The 23,441-nt window shown below is 42.2% G+C and overlaps 2 protein-coding genes across 2 annotated transcripts in view; both read left to right on the top strand.

Annotated features, from left to right (window-relative positions):
- LOC133452432 (receptor-type tyrosine-protein phosphatase F) overlaps positions 1–15,421 on the top strand; it is a 199,390-nt gene extending 183,969 nt beyond the window's left edge. The window contains exons 26-32 of the mRNA XM_061731732.1: positions 531–816; positions 3,152–3,330; positions 7,469–7,595; positions 9,401–9,526; positions 11,296–11,450; positions 12,665–12,800; positions 13,368–15,421. Coding sequence (XP_061587716.1) covers positions 531–816; positions 3,152–3,330; positions 7,469–7,595; positions 9,401–9,526; positions 11,296–11,450; positions 12,665–12,800; positions 13,368–13,436 — 1,078 coding nt within the window. The 3' untranslated portion in view covers positions 13,437–15,421. The remainder of the gene's footprint in view (positions 1–530; positions 817–3,151; positions 3,331–7,468; positions 7,596–9,400; positions 9,527–11,295; positions 11,451–12,664; positions 12,801–13,367) is intronic.
- A 3,168-nt stretch (positions 15,422–18,589) lies between these two features.
- LOC133452191 (la-related protein 6-like) lies at positions 18,590–21,654 on the top strand. Its single transcript, XM_061731412.1, has 4 exons — positions 18,590–18,606; positions 19,712–19,895; positions 20,620–20,778; positions 20,872–21,654. Exons 1-4 carry the CDS (start codon positions 18,590–18,592, stop codon positions 21,652–21,654), a joined length of 1,143 nt encoding a protein of 380 aa, XP_061587396.1.
- Positions 21,655–23,441: the final 1,787 nt, after the last annotated feature.

The following is a 23,441-nucleotide window of genomic DNA, read 5'->3' as shown; positions in this document are numbered from 1 at the left end:
AGTTAAGTTTGCTGTTGCTCACACTGTCTGTAGAACTTTACATAAACTGTGCAGATTTCACATCTCGTGGACAACCCTGAAGTTGTTTTTGTTGCATTTGAATGCAGATGGGACTTTTTGGAGTTTTAAAACATACGCGTTGCAAAATCAAAAGAAAAGCACAGGAAAAAAGTCAGATTTCTCAGGTTTTCCAAACAAAGTAAACGGTAGACACACAAGGTTTCTTTTTTTTTATACATCTGATCTTGAAATAAAAAAGAAAATGGTGAGATTTCAAGTCTCCACTTCCTTATAAAAGTCAGCCTTGCTCAGTAGGGAAGTGAGGGAACATCTATATAAGCAGCTCAAATCTTAGTACACCTTTAATATTCAGTGTACAACTTGAGAACATGACGGGGTTGAGAAACTTCTCTTGCAGCATGCTTACCATTACATCCTAACAACCCTGCAGCTATTGATCAGCAGGTCTTTGTGTATCTACGGCAGCAGTAAAAGATCTCCACTAACTCTCCTCCGTGTGTCTCTGTCAGTGCGGGTGTCGGCAGGACCGGCTGCTTCATTGTGATAGACGCCATGTTGGAGCGCATGAAGCACGAGAAGTCTGTGGACATCTACGGCCACGTGACGTGCATGCGGGCCCAGAGGAACTACATGGTGCAGACGGAGGACCAGTACATCTTCATCCATGAAGCCCTGCTGGAGGCGGCCACCTGCGGCAACACCGAGGTGGCGGCGCGCAACCTGTACGCCCACATCCAGAAGCTCACGCAGCCCCCGCCCGGAGAGACCGTCACCGCCATGGAGCTGGAGTTCAAGGTGACTGCAGAACACGGACGAGTGCGGCTTAAAGTTTCCTTTGATTATTGTCTGTTGTTCGTCTCTTACTGACAAGAGTGTTACTGTTGAGCTCAGGTAAAAGGTGTGATGTCACAGGGACCCACAGACCCACCTTGGTTTCAGGTACAAATGGACCAGAACAAACACACGTGTACCAGTGGGGGCTGGTCAGTAGAGGGCGCTAGGGCGCCGCCCACATCCAATCAAGAGAAGAAGAATGAAAGAAAAAGAAAAACATGCTTTAAAGGAGCCGTCTGTAAGAAATGGCCAAAACTGGTACTGCAGTCACTTTCAAAATATTGTTGAGCGGCGTGTACCCTCCCCCTCCTCCCCCCGACCAGAGGTTGCCAGGTTGGCTGCAGAATGCTGCAGGAACGTAGGCTGCCATGGCTGAGATAATTAGAGCCGAGCTGGGAACCCGGATGCCGAAACAATACTGACTTGGTGATTGGGAGATAGGTGGAGGGTGGAGCTTCAGAAACAATACTGACTTGGTGATTGGGAGATAGGTGGAGGGTGGAGCTTCAGAAACAATACTGACTTGGTGATTGGGAGATAGGTGGAGGGTGGAGCTTCAGAAACAATACTGACTTGGTGATTGGGAGATAGGTGGAGGGTGGAGCTTCAGGCCAAAACAAAAAATGACAACATAAACATCAGTTGAGGGCTGCAACTCCTCTTTTTAAACTGGAATATCCTGGCTTGAGTCCTGTTGTCAGTGACATAAGTATTTGAAATGAACATGATTTTTAAATGTCTGTTGACATATCGGGGTCATTTTATGATTCGTTTTATTATTGCTCTTACATACAGCTCCTTTAAGATGCATAGAATTAGTAAAAGAAGGTGTAATTTCAGTCCGTGGGTGACTGTCAATAGTAATTAAATGTTGTTTAAATATTTATTTGGTTAGAAAAAAAAAAATTATTTTATTTTATTTCCTTCCGGAAGTAAGGGGTGCCGGTCAAACAGAATCCAGTGTAGCTCTCCAACATTTGATAATCACGTGACCTGAGGATCTTTTAATTGGTTTGAATTAGATTTGTAAAGGGACGCAGTCGTCAATTATCAGCAAAGAATCCGCGATCAGTATCGTGATGTACTCGTATGTTGTTGTTTTTTTAATCTAATTTGATTGGACAATTCATTAATTGGGTAGTTCAAACTGAACTACCCAAACCAGATTTTTATGTTTGTTTTAAATAGGTTAAATAACACTTGCTTTTGATTTAGTATATTATCAAATATGTGAAAGAAAGGAATGTTATCTTTTCAAATATTAATTCCAGACAGAACAATGGAAATGTTAATGTTTTTCTTCTCTCTAATGTGTAAAATAAACTGAACCCAAACCAGGAAAAAAAGAAGATACAAAATAACAGTGGACTTGTTGAAATGTTAAACCCCTACTTTATGTTCAGTTTTCTTTTTCCACTGCAGCAGAACTGAACTGCTTCACTTAAACGTATAAAACGTATGACCAATAAGCCATTATAGTTACATTTTTCAAAATTAAAGGACCAAAATATTATTTTCTACCTTTCTTTTTTCCCCCATTGTACCAAGCTTGTACCTAACCGTGACTTCTGTAACCGTTACACCCCGTTGTATGCCAAGGTAAATTGCGCCCCCCAAAAAATGTTTAGCACCAGCCGCCACTGACGTGTACCCACGTACACACTGATCACAAAGTGACTGACACTCATGCATACATCCAGCCTGTGTACAAGGTCCCCATCACAAACACACACACACACACACACACACACACTCTTTATGTCAATAGCCATCGACTGTGATGTTATTACACACTTTCCTCCCAGAGCGGCGCTGCCATTAGCCCTCTTATGACCATGATCCATTCTGTTTGAAGTGATAATAGCATCTACACCTCTGCCAACACCGGAGAATGAAAGCGTGAGAGAATGATTGTGGCGTATGTGCAGGCCACAGTCTCCATCCCGACGCAATCTGGCCCAAACACACTTTCAAACACACACCCTCCTGCAGTACCATGACCGTCCATAAACACGCCTGTGCTGTCCATCTGTGCTCCGTCCAGCGCCAGGACTGAGCTCGTTGTGCCCGCAGTCCTCCAAGAAACCTCTTCAACCTTCAAAAGTTCAATTCACTTAGTTCTACAAGAAATACTCTTCTCCAGGCAGGGTTGTATGTTTGTGATGTCAGGAAACCTTGATTCTGAATCCAGACTTGTCAGGGTACCGTTTCAGGTTGCCCCCTTTATTTACATTTTCAGGGTTTCTTTTTTTCCTGTCTGACTTCTTCCATATTTGCATTGTTTTTTATCAAACAGAGACTGGCCAACTCCAAAGCCCACACGTCACGCTTCATCAGCGCCAACTTGCCCTGCAACAAGTTCAAGAACCGGCTGGTCAACATCATGCCCTTTGAGTCCACTCGTGTCTGCCTGCAGCCCATCCGTGGCGTCGAGGGCTCCGACTACATCAACGCCAGCTGTATCGATGGCTACAGGTCAGCAGAGGACTTTACTTTAGAGATCTGAGCAGAATTCAAAGAGAGTGAGGAGAGTGAGTCGAGTGTGAAATCCCTCTGTGTTTGAATTTCAACAAATAGCACAAAAGACTAGAAGATGCTGCTTCAAACAGACAGAAATATGTATAGATGGTGTGGATATATTGATATGTCGTGCTGACATTGAGTAAAACTGACCAACCAAATATTAAACCCAGCAGAATTAATTAATATTATGTTCAACTCTTAACCAATTAACCAATTAAACCTGGCTGCAAACTTGTAAGATATGATCATTCCAAAGGTAACTTGCCAGTCACTGACTGTGTTTACATGCACTCAATAACCCTTTTAAAACCTGAATATTGGCAATAACCCAAATTTGCACGGCCATGTATGTTTGAATAACCCGAATTTGCTCATATTCCGGTTTTTAAAAACCCGAATATGACCCCTGGGTTACTCCTTTTAAAACCTGAATATTGGGTCATGTAAACGCCAAACGGAATATCCCCATCAAACGGAACAGGAATTTGTTTTCTGAGCATGCTCTGCTCGCAAGGAATCCTGGTCTTTTGAGTCCAGGAAGTTCTTATAAACACAGCGAAACGCAAGACCACGCTACACTTTTGGAGTGAGGAGGAGAGTAATCACTTCATAAATGTAATGAACGGTATGAACATTTTGGCATTTGTAGACGGTAGAAAGTACGGGGATAGCAAGATTTACAAGAAGGTGAGCGAAAAGTTGCACGAAGCAGCATTTGTTTTGAATTTGGATACAGGAAGAAGAAGCGGAAATGACGCTAATTGCGTCATGATGTTCTCCGTGCGTCGCTGGTTTGATCCAGATATCCCGAATGATTAATTACCATGTATACAGGGATAACCCTGTTTGCTCACGCATGTAAACGGAATATTCCGAATGTTTCAGTAACTGGAATATTAGCAATAACCTGAATTTTGACTGCATGTAAACGTAGTCACTGATTAATGTAGGATATGATGTCCCAGAGTGTAAATCCAAAACATCTGGGACTGCCTTGCTCTCAACATGCAGACAATCACAGCTCTGCTGCTGCTCTCCGGCATCAGAAATAATCACAGGTTTTAAAAACGCAGGCGGCCTTCACGCAGGACTCGGCAGAACTGCTTGGGAGGGGACTGCAGATTAGTCCACAGTGGGCAGTATCCAGTTGCAGAAATGACTCCCTGGTCTGCGGATGTGGCTCCTGTTCACTGAGCCACCGCTGCCGTTATATTGAGGCCGCTGCATGTCCCTGCGTGCTCTCTCCCAGTCCAAATTGCTTCCTAGAGGGAAGAAGATGAAAAGGCAGCTCTCTGTTTTATATCTATATAAGTGTGAGGAGCGACAGACAGAGCTGACTCTTTCTGCGCTTTAAGCGAAGAGATGGATTTAGTGAGCGTGAAATACCATTGGGTCCATACGGGGTTCTGCTTCACATTAGGCCGTGACGGAGACGACACCTCCACCCGTTCAGCCCCGTTATTAATGAGAAGGTGCTCCGCCGAGGCCCACCCTCCATTGTCGCTGTGTAAATAGCGTAATTGCTGCAAGAGAGTAATGTAATGAAGTGTGTTTTCTAACAGCCCAACTCCCCATGCCAGGTTTTTTTTCCTTTTATTTATCTTTTCTTCTTTCCCTCTCCACTCTTCCCCAGCCTGCCTCCGTCTTCTCGCTTCTATCTACCCCTCCCTCCGCCCTCGTCTCTCACTCTCAATCCTCATTTTCCTCCCAAACATCATGGCAGAGACAGACATCCGGGTTGGGACCCGTTGTGTTCACCAGCGGCACTGTGTAATTAAGCCGCTTTTAAAACGCGGGCATAAATAAAAACTAAACAGGGGCCTCCAGTGCCCTTCACCCCAGTGCCTTCAAGAAAAGCCAATAATATGCTAAGCTAATGAGAGGCGAATCATTGATTCCAGCTATGCTATCAGGGGCGCGAGCCCTGGATATGCTCCGATGCAGGCTGGAGTTTTAGCATTGTAATGAGGTTGAAATGAAACACCATGTCCTCCAGCACTGCAGTCATGTGGGATGAGGCGGAGAGCGCTTTGTGTTGTTTGGCAGCGAGCTTGTCGTGACACTGCTTGCAGAGAAGTCGCCGTTGTTTTATACGGTTGGAACTGTTTTTATTTTGGTTTAGGGGACATTTCATAAGGAGGTCAAACGAGTCCGACCCATCAGTGTCCATTTAAGCATTCATCCCCTGCACTGTTTTCCTTTCCATCTCCTCTTCCTCTTCTGCTGGTAAATTCCCCTTTCCTGCTTTCTTTCCTTCCCTCTCCTCGGTTATTTTCCCTCCTCTCCTCTTGTTCTCGTCGCACTGAGACGGCCAGCTGCAAAAGGGCAATGCCCGCTCTTTTCATCTCCTCTTCACATCCTCTGTGCTTTAGTGGAATCTGGGCTCTGTAGTTGAGCTTTTTTTCTCTGTTCTCCTTCTCGTCTTTTTTTAATTTGACTTGCTTTCCCCTCCTTGTATGTCATTTGCTCGCTTCTCCACCAATCTGTTGTTTTCCGCGGCTGTACGAGTGAGGCCCTGAGCATATTCTAATCTCCCAGTTCCACATTAGTGCGTCGCCTGTAGCGCCTTCATTAGTTGCTAAGCCCGTGCCTCGGTGTGTGAGACGGAGTAGCAGCAACATCTGAATATACATCCACAACCGCTGCTGCATAAACGCCTGCACCTGGATGCAAGTGCTCATGTGCTGCAAACATGTGAGTGTGTGTGTGACTGCAGTGATACATGCGTGTGTGTAGGATTACTCAGCTCCTTGTGTGTTGAGCAGCACACTGCTGCCACCTGCTGCTCCACAACAGAACTGCTAAGCTGGACCAAAGTCACGTAGGACACTAGCACAGCTCCAGCACATCAGTGGATGAGCTCATCTCTGGTTTTGTAAGCATATCAAGTGCTCTCTCCGTCTAATTCTGTATTGGGTTGCAGAGAGGAGGGAGGGAGAAGGAGAGGATCTATAGAGACATGAAATGCCCAAGCTTGAAGATAGTTCCCATTAATAATTTACTACGAACAATACGTCTGCAGGAAAATGTCTTTTTTGTCATTGTCTTGTGTTTTGCCTTTACAGCAGGTGCAACGACACAGGGCCACACGTACGCACCTAAAGGCTTTTGAGCAGCATGGTTTATGAGATCTAACTGCAGATTGGGTCACTTCGCATTATTGTTCACCAAAGGTGTTATTTTCCTCAAGCAGAAGTACAGATACGTTCCTTCTGAACCGCATCATTTCAGTCCAGCAAAGTCTGGTTTCAAATTCAAGCCACTGTATTTAAATGTACAAGAATGATAACAAGAGTCTTCTAGATTGAACAGGTTTTCTGAAACAAAAGATACAAAATAAACCTACAGATTCACTTCTTAACTCTCATTGACTACGTTTACATGCAGTCAAAATTCGGGTTATAGCTAATATTCTGGTTACTGAAACATTCAGAATATTCCGTTTACATGCGTGAGCTAACAGGGTTATCCCTGTATACATGGTAATTAATCATTCGGGATATCTGGATCAAACCAGCGACGCGCGGAGAACGTGATGACGCAATTCCCGTCATTTCCGCTTCTTCTTCCTGTATCCAAATTCAAAACAAATGCTGCTTCGTGTAACTTTTCGCTCACCTTCTTGTAAATCTCGCTATCCCTGTACTTTCTACCGTCTACAAATGACAAAATGTTCATATCCTTCATTACATTTATAAAGTGATTAGTCTCCTCCTCACTCCAAAAGTTTGGCGTGGTCTTGTGTTTCTCCGTGTTTAGAAGAACTTCCTGGACTCAAAAGACCAGGATTCCTTGCAAACAGAGCATGCGCAGAAAACAAATTAATGTTCCGTTTGATGGGGATATTCTGTTTGGCGTTTACATGACAGAATATTCGGGTTTTAAAAGGAATAACCCAGGGGTCAGGAGCAAATTCGGGTTATTCAAAGAGGTTATTGGTGTTTACATGGTCGTGCAAATTCAGGTTATTGCCAATATTCGGGTTTTAAAAGGGTTATTGATGCATTTAAACGCAGTCATTGTTAAAGTGCCCTAAAGATGATGATGATCCCATATTTATTTCTGCCCCGTGTGTTTTTGTACCTTTTAGACAGCAGAAAGCGTACCTGGCCACACAAGGACCCCTGGCCGAGACCACTGAGGACTTCTGGAGGATGCTGTGGGAGCACAACTCCACCATCGTCGTCATGCTCACCAAGCTACGAGAGATGGGCCGGGTAATGCACAAACACACGCCGAACACAATACATACTGCATCTGTACGGCCGCCGCACCATTTCAGGGCCCGATAATAATCTTTATACACGGACTCGCTTCAGCTAAGCTGCCGCAGCGCGCTGCTCAAATATTAATTCATTCCCAAGCCAAATAATAACCGCAGCTGAACGTTTCGCTCCTTTTCACCGCGGTGTGAATGCAACCTGGCCGCTGCTATGTCATGTTTGTCAATAGTTGGTAGCATTCCAAGCAAACAGTGATTCCCGGGCTGGAAGAATACATTACACTTTATTTAACCCATTCAGACCTCAGACCTTGCTTGAAATAGCCTTCTAAAACCAAAGGGTCTTCTGGGAAATCTAAGGCTAACCGCCGAAAGATTTAGTTTTTTAAGCTTCTGAAGAAAGTACAAATATAAAATAATGTCAATATGAGAGGTTACACCTTCAGCTTTTATTGGGGACTGCTGATTTGGCCATTATGTTAAAGGTTAAGGTTGCTTAAGGTTAAAATCACACATACTTTATGTCACAACAGGTCATTTAAGTGTAATCTCTTGAACCTGCAAGTTCTTTTCTTTTTAAGGTGTCTAATGTCACATTCAACGGGCAAATTCTTGCCAAAACTTGCTAAAACAATCAAGAGCTGGATCGAGATTCTTAGGCCCCGTTTACACGGAGCAAAAACGGAGGCGTTTTCATGCGTTTTGGCCGTTCGTTTACACGAAAACGGAGCTCAAAGTCACCAAAAACGATAATTTCTGAAAACTCCGGCCAAAGTGGAGGTTTTCAAAAACTCTGTTTTCACGTTTGCGTCTAAACAGAGGAAAACGGAGATTTAGGATTCAGAACGTCACATTATGCAACAGAAACGTCACCAGCGTCATGTGTGCGACCTGTGTTTACAATTAGTTTGGCCACCGTCAATATTTTCTTGTATTTTACCTGTTTTATATTCTAAAGTCACACTTAAAAGTAACTCCACTTCTCTGTCACTCCAAACGAAAGACTTTCGTTCCGTCTTGGAAGTAAAGCCTGAATTATGGTCCCGCGTTAAATCGACGCAGAGCCTACGGCGTAGGGTACGCAGCGATGCGCGCCGTACGGTGCCGCGTACCCTACGGCGTAGGCTCTGCGTTGGTGTAACGCGGAACCATAAATCAGCCTTAACTGGAAGTTACACGTGTCATTTGTTGATATTTTTTCCAGGATTCTGATTGGCTGGCATGACGTTAACAGCGGATTCGTGTAAACAAAGAGATTTTGAAAACGATCTTGTGTAAACGATGGAATTTTTCAAAACGTAGAGGGGGAAATATCCGTTTTTGTAAATACCCGGCTATGTGTAAACGGGGCCTTAGTTACTGGCATACGAGAGCAGCATTGATCATCTTGTCTAACATTCCTGAAGAGAATATTCACATCTCCTAATATTTCAAATTGCTCCTTTGAGGGAGAATGCAGGGCATTCATTTTAGCATCGTAACATCTCAGTCTGAGCTGTTTTTGGTGATGATGTTGCGGACACCGACAACCATCAGTTGCTGCAAATCATGTTGAGGACACAAATTGTGTAAATATTTAGTTCCCCCAGGTAAATCAGAAAGTATTTCCACAGATTAGTCTGCTGGAGTGCCATGAGACAATATCATGATTCAGAAATGATTAACAATGTACAGTAATCCAAACTAAATCTAGGCACTACTGTGTGTAAATGTCTCTCTTTTCTCTCTCTCTTTATCTCTCTCTGAATGTGTTTGTAAAACGATTCCACTGAAAATGTCTGTTTTCCATTTCCTCTGCAGGAGAAGTGCCATCAGTACTGGCCAGCAGAGCGTTCAGCCAGGTACCAGTACTTTGTGGTGGATCCGATGGCTGAATACAGCATGCCTCAGTACATTCTCAGAGAGTTTAAAGTCACAGATGCCAGGGTACGTTGGTTCACTGTGCATCTGAAAACCTGTCTGTCCTCCTGCTACTTTGCCTCTCTTTCTCTCTCTCTCCGCGACGCCCCTTTTGTCTCCCCGGAAGGGTTGCAAATTGATTGCAATTAACGCAAATGCGATTATTCCACGTTGTATTTATTTTAGGCGTTCATGCAAATAAAAGAGAGCGGCGCTTAGGTGCGGAGACTGTTTCCTACTTTTGCAGCAGAGGTGATCAGAGCGTCTCACGTGTTATTTTTTTTCCCCGGCAGGCTAGCGTCAGATGAACGCGCCATCAAACACCTTCACACGGATTTAGAAACAGTATGCTCGCTGTATGGGTCGTGTGTGTGTGTGTTTGTGTTGCCTGTGGATGCGTGTTTCAAGATTTGCCGTGAAAATACATGAAAAGCATAGCCTTCAATCCCTGAGGGGCCACAACTGGAACTCCCTGTGATGCAGTAGTTTCAATGAGCTAAAAATACACTTGAGCGTCATTTGAAGGCACACAAACCGCAGCAGCACTCTAATCCCACGACCACTCGTTCTTTACGTCTCCGCGTTTCTCTGTGTACATGTTTCTCTGCCGTTTGTGGCTCGGAATATTCGGCTAAATGCATATCTTTGCTTTGTGAACATGGTTTGATGGTCTTGTGCACACGGCAGGGCCGGTTCTAGAAAATGATGACTAGGGCTGCATCTCAGATCAGAGGGGGTGCACATGCCTGGCACGTTATTCAACACTAAATTATGCATTTTCCCATTATTTCAAGCGGAATGATACTAGTAAAACAAGAATATTTAAAGTGTATTTCAAATGCTTTATTGCAGCAATATTGCTGCAGAACAAAGAAAATGCTACATTTAGTCTGGGCTACCTCACCCATCAGATAATCTACACTGCAAAAATTCAAAATCTTAACAAGAATATTTGTCTTATTTCTAGTGAAAATGGCTAATTTTTAGTCTAAAAAAATCTTATTACACTTAAAACAAGATTCATCACTGGAAAAAACAACAATTTACACCTGTTTCAAGTAGATTTTCACTTAAAATAAATAGAAAAATCTGCCAGTGGAACAAGATTTTTTTGCTTGTAATAAGAAGATAAATCTTGTTCCACTGGCAGATTCTTCTACTTATTTCAAGTGAAAATTGACTTGAAACAGGTGAAAATTGTCAAATAACAAGTTATTTTTCTGGTAATTACTCTTGTTTTAAGTGTAATAAGATTTATTGACTAGAAATGAGACATTTTAACTAGAAATAAGACAAATATTCCTGGTAAGATTTTTTTTTTTTTTTTCTCGTCTTTTCAACTGAGCATGCAAACACATAAACTAAGGGTGCAATGCATGCTTATGCACCCTCGTAGAACCGGGCCTGGCACACGGGGCGCCCTAAATAGAAAGGGGGATGAAAAGACTCTCATCGGACCACTCTGGGAGAATAAATGTAAAACATACGACCGGTGGGGGGTGTACTAGTGTGTTTAGTGCTGCAGCCCCGCTGGTTTAGACTTCAGTCCAGGTTGTAAGTTTATTCATATCGCGTCCCGGGTGGAAATGAGACGATTAAAAGACCGCAGTGACAAGCAGCAGTTATTTGCACTCATAGACCTCGACCCGAGAGCCTCGGCGCGGTGGTCCTTGTTCACCGTGAATGCAGAGCAGAGAGAAATCTGGGGAGCACAAAGTACTGCAGAGAGTTATCGGGTCATAGACTCGGGCCGCTTTTAGTGTTTGTTTTTAAAGCCTTTATCTGCCGCCCCTCAGGATGGACAATCCAGAACAATCCGCCAGTTCCAGTTCACCGACTGGCCTGAGCAAGGAGTGCCAAAAACCGGAGAGGGATTCATTGATTTCATTGGACAAGTGCACAAAACGAAGGAGCAGTTCGGACAGGACGGACCAATCACTGTACATTGCAGGTAAAGAGCAACGCTTACGTGGACGTGAACACTGAGACTCATTTACGGGAGAATGGGGCTTTTTAACTCAGACCACTACTGGTGAATTGAGTAAAATTACAACCAATAGATAACCCCACCAAACTTCCTCAGTTAATTACTTAGATTATGATATCTTTTTAATTGCAAAGACTTGGGTTTAATTATGCAAACAAGGCTTTAACTGATTGAATATGTGCTGATTTGCATAAATGAAAAATGTAATGGAATATTAATGAGTATTTTGTTCTTTCTTTTTGTTTTTTAGCAGCACCTTGAAAGAAATATATACTATTCAAATATAGTATGCTCACATTTTAAAAGTGGGAGAAAATTTCTCCTTTTTGAATAATGGCCACAATATTTGTAATAGTTAGAAAGAAACACTGAAAGGGTTATTTAGGCTCCCATATTTGAAAACTAGTATTTTAATGCCCGAAATAATGTGAAATAATGTAATAATGTGAAATAATGCACAGAAAATCCTATTTATTATTATTATTATTATTATTATTATTATTATTATTATTATTATTATTATTATTATTATTATTATTATTATTATTTATTATTAAGTGTTTCTCACATATTGTAATTAAAAACAACTCAAATTTTGTCTAAGTTTCTAATGAAAACACTTTAATTTATTCATTTGGTTTTTCCAAAATGATTTTATTGTATGAAACTTTTTTTTAGTATGAGAATGGGGCAGATGTTCATGAAATTCATGTATCAAATACGACATCCTGCATCATGGAGTTAACTTAACAAGGGGAGGATATTTTGATTAAAACAGTTTTTGCAAAATGCAAACTTGGATCCAGATGATGACAAATGCCGACCTGAGTCCCAGATGAAAGTAGGAGATAGAGACGAGAGCCTGGGCCTTAAAACACTCTTCTATAAGCAGGCTTTCCCCTGAACTCTTCCCTTGACCCCTTTTATTCAAATATTTAAAAAAAAAAATTTTTATCTTTTTGCTGCCCACAACGTTTTATCTTACTTAGTAGCTAGGTTTTGTCTTAGTTTCTTAGTCTTGTTTTTAGTCTTCTTTGTAAAGCGCTCTGAGATCTGTCGTTTCAGGTTAAAAGCGCTATATAAATTGAAATTATTATTATTATTATTATTATTTATTATTGGGGCGTATCTTACAGTGGACGTCATTTTAATTCTATATGTGTGTGTTTGTTCCTCAGTGCCGGCGTAGGCCGGACTGGAGTCTTCATCACCCTCAGCATCGTGCTGGAGAGGATGCGGTACGAAGGCGTGGTCGACCTCTTCCAGACCGTGAAGACGCTCCGCACCCAGCGGCCCGCCATGGTGCAGACCGAGGTGAGCACGGCGCGGCTTTCAGACTCTGATGCCTTTTTGAATGTCAACATGTCACATGGCTGCAGCGCTTGACGTGTGAAGCGTGCTCTGTGAGGAGGGGCTCCTCAAAAACAAAGACTTAGCCACAAATCCGTCTTTAATGTGGGCTTTAGAAGTACGTCAGAAATCCCACAACAAACCCATCTGGTGCTATCGCAGCTATTCAGATTTCCCTCAAATAAATAAGTGATAAATACATTATATAACATGTAAAGCATAAAAAAGGCAGACTGGAGGGAATTTAAATGACTTTAGAGAAATTTAAAGTCTTAAGAGAAAAGTTAGAAACGGAAACTGCCGTGACTTTCAGTACTGCTTTTGAGTTCAAATAATCCTAAGTACTACATCTTATGCTAAGTAATGCAGAAGAGTCACTTTGGATAAACAGTTTTTTTTTTCTTTAATGAAGTAATTTCACACTTCTTCTTTACTGGAGATAACAAGCCATATCAGTTCCTCTGAGATTAAGTACAGAGGAGTCATTGGGGATGAATAATGTCTCACGGCCTTCCTTCCTCTTCTCTTCAGGACCAGTATCAGCTGTGCTACCGCGCCGCGCTGGAGTACCTGGGGAGCTTTGACCACTATGCAACGTAACCTCTCCCATCGAGCAGCTTCATCGGTCAGACCTCTCAGGAGTGTGCCAAGTGTCCCGCATCAATCACCATCCGCTCACTTGACCCCCTAAAAACCTGACCTCCTCGCAGCTACCGGAGGAGAGGACACAAAGGGACAAGCTTTCAAACCCATCGAAGGTTTAACCAATCACAGAGATATACCCAAGTTAACCAACCACCTGAGATTTTTTGCTTTAAAGAGAATCGCAGAAACATTGCAGTGACGATGACGAACATGAAAACTCTTGTACAGATCCGACAGCGCAGACCGGCGCCGCTCGCCGCTCGCCTCTCTGCTCCGTCGAAACTTAACTTCCCTGACTGTCAAAGGCTACTGGTAGCACTAAGAGAGCATTATCTCTGTTTTCTCCTCTTTTTTTTTGTTAATTTTATTGTCACTATTATGATTCATTATGTCAAATTTTATTGTTTAGTATACTTTTCATGTTGCTTTTAATAATCATTGTAATATCAGACATTTCTTCTGTCTTAAACCGCCCAGGCAGCCTTGGGCGTGCATTATTTCATAATCATTTTTAGGGTACTTTAGCACACAGAACATGTATTTTTAACATGTTCCTAGATACTAATACTGGAGGACCACTGTTCTCTGAGCTGCTGTCAGATTTCTTTTGTCATATGATATTTTTTTATTCATTTTATGTTGTTATAAAAGTTGTTTTCTGGTCATAGTCAGTTCAATAACGCAAAATTGCCTTTTTCACTTGCCGTTACCAAGTTTTAAGAGAAATTCACCTTTTGAGGAAAAAATTGATTTCAGAGCACAAACTCGCCACAGATGTCCATTTGTTAACATGGTAGCTAGCTGAAACGCCAGTAAACGACCTAACGAGAGACAAAATCAGAGGTGCACAGATGATTGGAAGCACATTCATTCTGGTTTTTTACTTTTTGTTGGGTTTTTTTTTTTTTTTTGTTTTTTTTATTATTCTTTGTTTTGGTTTTCATCAGAAGCCTATGGCATTGAGGCCTTCATACTCCACAGCGGAGAATTTAACCTAAAGAAAACAGACTTTTATACCCAAAGGGTAGGCGGCAGAAAATAAAACTCCGGATCTCTGAATAAAGAGGCTCTTCAAGTCCCTCCCATATCCTTGCCTGCTATTAGCCCTGGTGGGTTTGCTGGAGTGGGACCCACCGGAAAACGACGGAGACGAGGGGAAGTGGTTCACGTGGGCTGCGGAGCAGAGCCATCAGCGTCAGTACCTGTACAGAATCAACCATTCCTGCCAGAGGGACAGAGACTCAGCCCTTTGGACATAAACCTGATATTATTTTATACAGAAATAAAACTATAAATATATATATATATATATAATTAATGACTGATTATATATATGTACGATTACATATAGATATATGCACAGCTTCAAAAATATATTATTAAAAGGATTCTTTCTGCTGATCTACCTAGAGACACTGCAGAAAGCCTGCTGTTCTAGATTGTGTATTAATGGAAACGCCATCGTATCTACTGTACTACCATAGTAACTTCAACAGCTGGTCATCTGTCTGAACGAGGAGAAACAGCACAACCCTCCCCCGCCCCATCCGTCATAACGGACGACTCTTTTACTCGGCAAGCACACACCTACCTGCTCGCACACGAACCGCAGGAAAGGGGAGCATCCAGTTTCGGGAGGCCAAAGCAAAGGTAGAGGTGGTGCTGGTGGAGGTGGGAGGAAGGGAAAAGGAGGAAAGGGGGGACTTGAAAATGCTGGCAAAAGGAAAAAAAAGACAAAAAAACAACTACAAAGAAAAAAAAAATCAAAAGAAAATGTTCATTTTTACCTTGTGAATGCGTAGTGCTGTAGGGGTTCAATCTGTTGTACACACAGTCTGTTTTCTATTTGTTGATAAAGAACTGGAATTTAAAAAGAACCTGTTGATGCAAAAGAAAAACATTGATGTTAATAAAGTTAAATAATTGGGTTTTTGTACAAAGCCTGGCTTGTGATGTTTTTCTTTTCTTTTTCCCCGACCATATGTAAACGCAAAGTCTTTAATCGTGACATCCTACAGGTACATGGGGATGCCAGGAAACTGTCTCTTTTATCTCCTACCGAGAGTTTATTCTTACTTCTAACAACTGCTTTCTTCTGACTTTTTTAAAGTGTGCTCATTTTTATGTGTTTTTATGTAGGAATTCTGGGAGATATCTACTCTCGTAATTTTTCTGAAAGCCGCTGACCCCCAAAAACCACAGCCCACTCCCTGAAAAATACGCTATCATTAGCCAAATAAACTAAATCATCTTTACTCACATCTCTTTACTCACATCTACTCTCAGATTTTTCTTGTTTTTAATGGTGATGTTTGAATATGTGATGTAATTTCACATTATAAGTGGCTGAATTTGTGTTTTCATCTTTACTGACTTGTTTGGACTTCACAGACAAATAGTGATGCAATTTATTTACATGCTCCATCAAGATGGTTTAAGAGTCGACATCTGACAGGGATGTTTAGATGTATTGCTCCTGTTACTATGGCGACATGAAAGAAAATCAACAGTCATTTCTGGTTAGAGTGACTTTTTGCATCTCAAACCCAGAACTGGACTTTCTGTTTTGTTTATTGAAGTGCCCAAATATTTCATTTGTACATTTATTTCTCTCTGTAAACACAAAGGAAGTGCACGTGCCAACACACCACCGCTCTCAGTACCACATAATCGTCTGTTTTGTTCATGGTGATTTTACGAGGGTCCCTCCTGAACTTCAGGGTTGTACTTGATAAGCAGATAAATTAAGACTAGGCTAATTCTGTCAACACGCTGATTGAAGTTTAGGCTGACGGAGCTTTTTGGAAGCTACTCTCATTAGATTGATGCTTAAATCCAATCAAGTTCTGATTAGAATAACAAATTAAGGCAAGTGTAAAGAGTTTGACGATCGTTACGGCCTCAGAGAGACTTCACATGGGTGTAAGAAGTCGGTAAGAGACGCACCTTGTACTGGAGTTGAGGGGGGATGAGGGAGGATGGCGTCCCCCCCCAAAGTAAAAACGGTCAAAATCATCCCCCCTGTAAAACTGCCATCCCCCCTTTCCATCCCTTATGTCATTTCATCAATGAATGTGGTTTTACTGCTATTTCAACATTTAGAGTCATCACCAGAAAAATAACACCAGAAAAATAACTTATTTGACAAATTTCACATTTTTTTAAGTAAATTTTCACTTGAAATAAGTAGAAAAATCTGCCAGTGGGACAAGATTTATCTTCTCATTACAAGCAAAAAAATCTTGTTCCACTGGCAGATTTTTCTACTTATTTTAAGCGAAAATCTACTTGAAACAGGTAAAAATTGTTGTTTTTTCCAGTGATGAATCTTGTTTTAAGTGTAATGAGATTTTTTTTACTAAAATGAGACATTTTAACTAGAAATAAGACAAATATTCTTGTTAAGATTTTGAGTTTTTGCAGTGATCCATTTTACTTATCCTGTGAAGGACAGAATCATATTGATAAGTTCAGAAAAGTGTTTTTTATTGTAGTGTTTTGATGTATTTGATGTAAGCCCAGTGGATATTTAAAGCTTACAGAAGGCTGCATTTAACTGCTGCTATGTCATTCCTGCAGTATTTCTGCAGGTGTTTTGGTCAGTGCTATTATTTGCAATATATTATATTATTTGTAATCAGCACAAATTATCTGTCTTCATATGATAAAATCCACCATCCCCCCTGATTTTTTTTACAACTCGAGTACTGGATGCACCCGGTTCTGGAGGGCTCTCGTATGGACCTCAGTCTGCACGGTTGGGATCATAGATCCGTGGCAGCAAAAGATCAGGACTGAGCTGGCGCGGCCTGGGTTTAGATATTAGAGGCAGCCTGGTCAAGTTTTAAGATCCCAGGTGGTTGAGTCGCTGATTATTTAGCCATTAATGACTGTGGTTAGGATTAAACTGCCCTGGTTAGGATTTTAAGTTAAGGTTTTGAGAATTCGAGGCTGCACAGAATAAATAGAAGTCAGTTCCACTCACTCTGCCGCTGCTGAGCTGTGTGTTTGTGTGGGTTTTTTGCTCTTTTTGTTTTGTCATTTCTGGCAGATTTGGAGAAGGCATAGCTCTGCTGAAGAATGTAATGCTAGAATATAGTGCCTTAGGCTAATAAGAATCAAACAGAAAGCAAATGTATTATGTATTTGCTCTATGTGCCCTTTTGCTCTCTGCATTCTCCAACGATACCTACGTGAAGCAAACTAAAATAAAGCAAAAAAGTGATCTGCGGCGTAAATACCACCTTCTGTCTGAATCTGAAATGCATCTTGTCTCAGTTTCGGTAAGAGGCATTAGAGGAATGTTAAGGACTGAGTCACTGTTTTCCTACAGTTCCATATAGTTAAACGTGTTGCCATGGAGACACCATTCATTCCTGATTAAATCCACTAATTGTAGTGTACTCATACAGTCTATTTTCTCATAAATTCTAGTTTCTAAGTGTTTCACTCTTAAAAGAATAAAGAAAATGATAGTCACAGCTACATTTTAGTTTTTTTTCAGTGGGTTCACTTCACAGGCCTCTCGACGCGTCCTCATCTGTGTGGGAAGTTCAGTCTCACCATCACCTCCACGGTGCTTAATCACTACCTGCCCATGTCGCATGAACGAGGATGAGGATGGGATTGCTGTGGAAACGCGTGCACGGGTTTTGATTTGGTGTTTTTATCCAATCAAAGTGCTTGTAAAGCTGTATTTCCAGGCCTGCTCAGGTCCGTGGGAGCCGAGCGCCATCACATCCCACCTGTCATGGTGGTGAACTGTTATCACCGCCGTGCAGAGTTGGGATTAGTTTCACAGCTAATAATATTCACTTTATGACGGCTAATAGTGCGCCGACATGAAAATCCTCGACAGCAGAGTCAATGGTTTTCAACACAGATCCCCATTGTCCCGCATTGTGCAGAATCTTTCTGTTGTGGCATTTTATAAAAATGCTGTTTTGGATTCCAGCATAGCAACTGGTTGTGATTGTACGAGCTGTTTCCATGTGTGTTGTTTTACTCCGTTCCAGTAGTCGTGCGAATGTCAGCTGGTTTTCAGAGACTTCTGCCTTTGCTGTACTTGGAGACCCTGAAACTGCAACACCTCAGTATCTGCTGATACCATGAGCGAACAAAAAGGGTAAGGACTTAGGGTTGCCAGCTGTCCCTTGAAAAACGGAATCATCCCGTATTTATAAACTACAGTACGCGTCCCGTATTGAGCTGAAAAGAGACGCACTTTGTCCTGTATTACTGTGAGAGTCAACAAATAGTCCTAAAATACCAATGGAAAATGGCATTGAGCTGTTGAGTTCAGAAGTTATTTTTCTCTGTTTTATTACAGCTGTAACCTACAGTCATGGCCTTTGAGGCACAAATATGTTAAGTTTTCTACAGACTTTCTGTTTGCACTTTTGTTATTTCACTATTACAAAATTTAGTTCTGCTTTCTTTCTACAGGACTGTCTCAGAAAATTTGAATATTGTGATAAAGTCCTTTATTTTCTGTAATGCAAAAATGTCATACAGTCTGGATTCATTACAAATCAACTGAAATATTGCAAGCCTTTTATTATTTTAATATTGCTGATCATGGCTTACAGTTTAAGAAAACACAAATATCCTATCTCAAAAAATTAGAATATTCTAGGAATCTTAATCTTAAACTGTAAACCATAATCAGCAATATTAAAATAATAAAAGGCTTTCAATATTTCAGTTGATTTGTAATGAATCCAGAATGTAGGACATTTTTGTTTTTTTAATTGCATTACAGAAAATAAAGGACTTTATCACAATATTTAAATTTTCTGAGACAGTCCTATATTGTTTTATATAAATTTATACTAATATTTTTATTGTTTTATATTAATTTATACAATTTTAAGTTAAGCAGGACAGGTTTCCGTTTAAGAAAGATACTTATTTTATTCAGTTCATTTTGTTATTTTGTATTAAAGTGAATTGCTAGATAATTTGTTTTCCTTGTGTTCATGGCATTCAAAAATATGCATCTAATTCAATTCAAGTTCGAGCCAAATAGTTCAAAAATCGTTTCACTCACAAAAAAAGGGGCTAAAAAAATTCAACACGCCAGGAAAGGTGAAGGCAATTGGGTTGAGGTGATGAGGTGTCCCTTATTTATTTTTCAAGGATTTGGCAACCTCAGCAAGCAATCTTAAAAACATGTGTGTAATACCGGAGCTGGTTTGTGAGCGGCCATGATGCATGGTTGTGTGTTCTAGAAATGATGCACGACCTCCCGGACACGAGGACGGCGAACACGAGTCCCTCTGCTTGAAGACCAGAGCGCAGCTGGAGAACATGTTCTCCGACAGTCACCTGGCGGAGGACAGCTTCCTGCTGAAACACGTGCTGAGGAACAAGCAGGGCTACGTCAGCCTCAAACTCCTCACTTCTTTTAAAAAGGTAAAAGTTTTATGCTGCTGTGTGTGCACGCTCCCATTTAACCCTTGTGCTGTCTTTGGGTCAAAATGACCCAATTCTTCTATCCTTCTTTCCTCCTGCCATGCTCTCTCCTTCCTTCTTCCTTTCCTCTTTTCATCCTTTTTTACCCTCCTTTACTCCCTTTTCTTCCTACCTCCCTTCTGTCATTCGTTCCTTTATTGCCTTCTTAGCTTTTCCTTCCTTCTTTCCTTATTTTATCCATTCCTTCCTTCTTCCCTCCCTTCTTTCCTTTCTTTCTCCCTTCCATCTTTTCTCCCATTCTTTCCTCGCTTCCATCTTTTCTCCCTTCCTTACTCCCTTTCCTACGTCCTTCCTTCTTTTCTCCTTTCTTCCTTACTTCCTTCTTTCCTTCCTTCCATCTTTTCTCCTTTCTTCCTTACTTCCTTCTTTCCTTCATTCCATCTTTTCTCCCTTCCTTACTCCCTTTCCTACTTCCTTCCTTCTTTTCTCCTTTCTTCCTTACTTCCTTCTTTCCTTCATTCCTTCTTTTCTTCCTTCCTTACTCCCTTTCCTACTTCCTTCCTTCTTTTCTCCTTTCGTCCTTACTTCCTTCTTTCCTTCATTCCTTCTTTTCTCCCTCCACCCTCCCTTGACCCAAAGACGGCACAAGGGTTAACATTCTACCTGAATGAAAACAACCCAGTGCAATTTGAACCGAGTTTAAGTTTTCCATTCTTTGCTGCAGATAAAATCCCTGACCAGCGACTGGAAGGTAACTCTGATGGCTGCAGAGTGCTCGGACCTCCTGGAGGTCAACGACGACTGCACCAAGGTGAGGCGCAAGGAGCCGCTTCCCAGCTGGCTGCAGTGCTCCCCGACCAACAAGTTCCTGCTCATCTGGGGTGTCTGCAGGAGGCCGGGCGGCCAGGGCGAGGGCATGGCCTCCCAGGGCCAGGGAGATGTGGCCTTGCAGGGCCAGGGAGATGTGGCCTCCCAGGGCCAGGGAGATGTGGCCTCGCAGGGCCACGATTCCCTTTTACTCAAGGTGCTCCAAAGGTTTGGCGACAACGGCAGCGTGGCGTCCGTCTGGATCCTGCACCCTGGTGACGACCTGCCCAAAGAGCTGCAGCAGTACGCCAAACGCAACAAACAGCTCAGCCGAGTCGTGTGTGCCGTTGTGAAGTTTAATAGTCTGGAAGGGGCTCGGGAGGCGTTCAGCGCCCTGAGGGCGGAGCAGGAGGAGGAGGAGGAGCAGGTTGATGGGATAAGTTTACGTGTGACACAAATGGGATTCAAGTCGGTGCGGAACTCAATCAAGCCTGAACCCCCAGAGGAGGAAAGCAGGAGCCAAACTGGGGAGATCCCACGTCCTCAGGAACATCCCCTTGACGTTGTGAAGGTTAAAGTCGGGCCAGAACCTTCTCCCCCTCAGGAGTTGTTGGAAGAACCTCGAGGATCGTACTATCCACAAGTATGTTTCAAGAACTCCATGAAACAATACTTTGAAAAGCATTGTTTGTGCCCCCCTCACACACTGAAACAGGACAGTAGGATAGATTACTCCGGTGGAGACTGTAACGTGGAAAGCCCGTGGGTAGTCAGGTGCAAGCGTGCCGCCACCGCTGCTGCAGGTAAACTAGACATGACCCGGCCCGGGAACTATCTGACGCAGGGCGTCCTCCGTCAGCCGCGCGGCCCGGCCCCGACCGCTCCACGGGGTTTCATGCCAGAAGGGAATCATCCGGCAGCCTCGGATGAACGAGAAGTGACAGATTATTGAGAGAAGACTTTGTTCCAAAAGAACAAGTGAATAAATGAATAATAAAATGTTTTACATTGAACAAAAGCTCTGTTGATGAGAGGGTTTTTAAGTCATGCTGGGGTGCAGTTGTGAGCCGCTGACAGATGAGGGCAGCATTCAACTGTGCTCAAATGAGTAATCCTTAACAATTTGTTCAGTTTCTCAAACTGTGACGACCATGAGTCTAATTCCATAGGAGATCATGTTGGTGTTTTGACTGACACACATATTAGGAGGAAGAATAGCTTGCATCCTAAGCTGAAATGAAAGTGAGAGTAACACCAGCTTCTGCCTCTGCACATCCACGACTCATCTGGCCACAACTGCAAATTAAACCGTGCATTTTTTTTCCTCAGCCAGGATGGATATACCTTTTTTTTACCACTTTCTCAGACATAAAAAAAAAAAAAAAGTTGGCCTTCGACACAAAACGCTGAGGAAAAAAAAGCTCTCATTGTCCTTCTGTATCTTTTTCATAAATGCCTGTTTAGACTTGGGTTCTTTAAAAAGTAGCTTTCCACTCACTGGGATGACATTTGGCAAAAGGCGACTTGTCCAATCATCAAACCGCATATTGTGCAAGACGAGCAGAGTAGCAACATTTGCGCTTTAGTTCCAGCCATTCTCATGACACCTCGGCAGGAATGGGCTGTTTATAGTGTTACTGATTGAGGGCTTCCTTAAAATCTTGCCCAAACCTAAACAAAATGTGTTTCTTCACTTATCCACGCCCAGTGGAAGAAGTTCAATCCACTCTGCATGGGATTCAATCATATCGAGATTGGAAACATACGTTGTTATTTTTTCCTTCCTGTGTGTATATGTGTGTGTGTGTTCAAACATCTCTTTTTTTTGTGACTATTCTTAGCTGCCGATGGATTCTTTCATTATATACACATCAAGTGTTTGAAGTGTACTGTCTATGACTTGATTTTGCAATTAACAGCTGTTGGACTTTAGAATCAGACTGGGCGGCGGAACATCTGTGAACAATATGTATAGAGGAGAAATGTTCCTGCCTGATGTCAGGAAATGTTTCTGTGCTGATCGGTCCATTTCAAGGCTAGAAAAGCACAATCTCTCCCGCTATACCTGGAAGTCATTAGTTACGGGGCTATACTCGGGCTATGTGTCAAACACGTTTGTTGTAATAATGCTCATGTTCCCAGAACTTTGTCACGGTGGGGTCCAGGTGATTTTGCACCTGCTTGACCACCCTCAAAATATCCTCAGAGGGTGGGGGGCAGAGGTGGACAGAGTACTCGACCCCAGTACTTGAGTAAGAGTACAAATACTACTGGTCAAAATTTACTCCGTTACAAGTAAAAGTAGTAAAAGAGTAAGAGTAGAAAAGTACTTGCTTTTAAAGGTACTTAAGTATCCAAAAGTAAATGCTTTTAAATGTACTTTAAGTAAAAGTAAGAGTAAGAGTAAATTTCTTATTTTCCACACCAGTAAATTACTATATTTTTTCTAAATTAATTGTTGCAGGCTACTTTGGAGGTATCGTTTTGAGGAGGCTTGACGTATTTCCGCTTTACGTACATCCCAGTGGAGAGCGTGCACTGTGATAGGTCTCCTCCTTTGACAAAAACAGCTTGTGTAGGGGGCACGGTGGCGCAGCTGGTAGTGCAGCGGTCTCACAGCAAGAAGGTCCTGGGTTCGATTCCCGCCGGGGGACGCTGTGGGTGCTGAAGTGCGTGTTAGTTCCCCCATGACTTCAGTGCCCACCATGGGTGGGGTTGGCGAAAGGTGTGTGTGGAGTT

This window comes from Cololabis saira, chromosome 10 (assembly GCF_033807715.1).
Source record: "Cololabis saira isolate AMF1-May2022 chromosome 10, fColSai1.1, whole genome shotgun sequence".
Lineage (NCBI taxonomy): Eukaryota > Metazoa > Chordata > Actinopteri > Beloniformes > Belonidae > Cololabis > Cololabis saira.
This window is presented reverse-complemented; position numbering and strand designations above follow the sequence as displayed.